The sequence below is a fragment of the Piliocolobus tephrosceles genome, chromosome 5 (genome assembly GCF_002776525.5).
Source record: "Piliocolobus tephrosceles isolate RC106 chromosome 5, ASM277652v3, whole genome shotgun sequence".
Taxonomy (NCBI): domain Eukaryota; kingdom Metazoa; phylum Chordata; class Mammalia; order Primates; family Cercopithecidae; genus Piliocolobus; species Piliocolobus tephrosceles.
In genome coordinates, this window is record NC_045438.1 from 98953503 (window position 1) to 98954648 (window position 1146).

At 59.0% G+C, this 1146-nt stretch overlaps 1 protein-coding gene across 1 annotated transcript in view; it reads left to right on the plus strand.

Moving 5' to 3' along the window:
- The first annotated feature begins 458 nt into the window (after nt 1-458).
- Nucleotides 459-1146, plus strand: part of DPPA5 (developmental pluripotency associated 5) — a 1386-nt gene continuing 698 nt past the window's right edge. Inside the window, exons 1-2 of the mRNA XM_023219180.1 lie at nt 459-611; nt 693-872. Of these exons, the coding sequence (XP_023074948.1) occupies nt 500-611; nt 693-872 (292 nt within the window). The 5' untranslated portion in view covers nt 459-499. The remainder of the gene's footprint in view (nt 612-692; nt 873-1146) is intronic.

Here is a 1146-nt window from a genome sequence, read left to right on the forward strand (position 1 = left end):
CTGAGGGGATATTAGGTGTTACCAGGACTGGAAATGCCAGCTTAATCACCATCTGTAAAGCCATAAAACAGTGAAATCACACTTTCATCGAGTGAATCCAGTGCATCCCTCCAAACACTATGTTTAAAAAACGAATAAACCATATTTATTTACAGACGAGCCAGAAGCCTGCCCCCAGCCATTCCCAAGCCCATGGGATTCTGGTGCGAAAGACACAGGTCAATGCAGGTGGAAACCCTAGTTAACTTGGAGGCAGCTGGGCCCGGGTGAGGCTCTCCTGAAGTCGCGGGAAGCCGAGGAGATGGCAACCCGCTGGACCGCAGCCAGGGCGGCGGGGCGCGGACGCAGGGTCCTGGCCTGAGTCCTGGCCCGGACCGGGGGGCGGGGCCGGGCCGGGGGCGGGGCCACCAGGTGCGAGGTTTTACCAGCCCTGAGGCTCGGCCCACGTGGGAAGGCCTGCTGTGCGCTAGAGCGTGGTTCTGGTTCTAAGGGTCATAAGATGGGAACTCTCCCGGCACGTAGAAATATCCCGCCGTGGGTGAAAGTTCCCGAAGACCTGAAAGATCCAGAGGTGTTCCAGGTCCAAACGCGACTGCTGAAAGCCATGTTCGGTGAGTGTGCCCAGTACTGGCGGGCTGCCCCGGCCAGGGAGTCTCAGCCGGCCCGGGGCTCTCACCTCTTTCCCCCAACAGGCCCGGACGGATCTCGAATCCCTTACATCGAGCAGGTGAGCAAGGCCATGCTCGAGCTGAAGGCTCTGGAGTCTTCAGACCTCACCGAGGTCGTGGTTTACGGTTCCTATTTGTACAAGCTCCGGACCAAGTGGATGCTCCAGTCCATGGCTGAGTGGCACCGCCAGCGCCAGGAGCGAGGTGAGAGGCCCGGGGACTGGGGACGCCTCTCCTTCAGCGCTCTTGTCTTTCTCCTCTCTCTTGCTCACCAGGGATGCCCTTGGCCTCTAGGCCTTCCCGAGACCCCTTTGGGAGTGGGGGCCCCAGAGTGCCGGCCGTCGGTCTTGGAGACCCAAGGGTGAGACTCTAATGAGAGGCGGCCGATGCTGGACCCACTGTGCTGGACCCACTGGGCAGGGTTATCTGAGCAATCTTTTTTTTTTTTTTTTTTTTTGAGACGGAGTCTTGCTCTGTC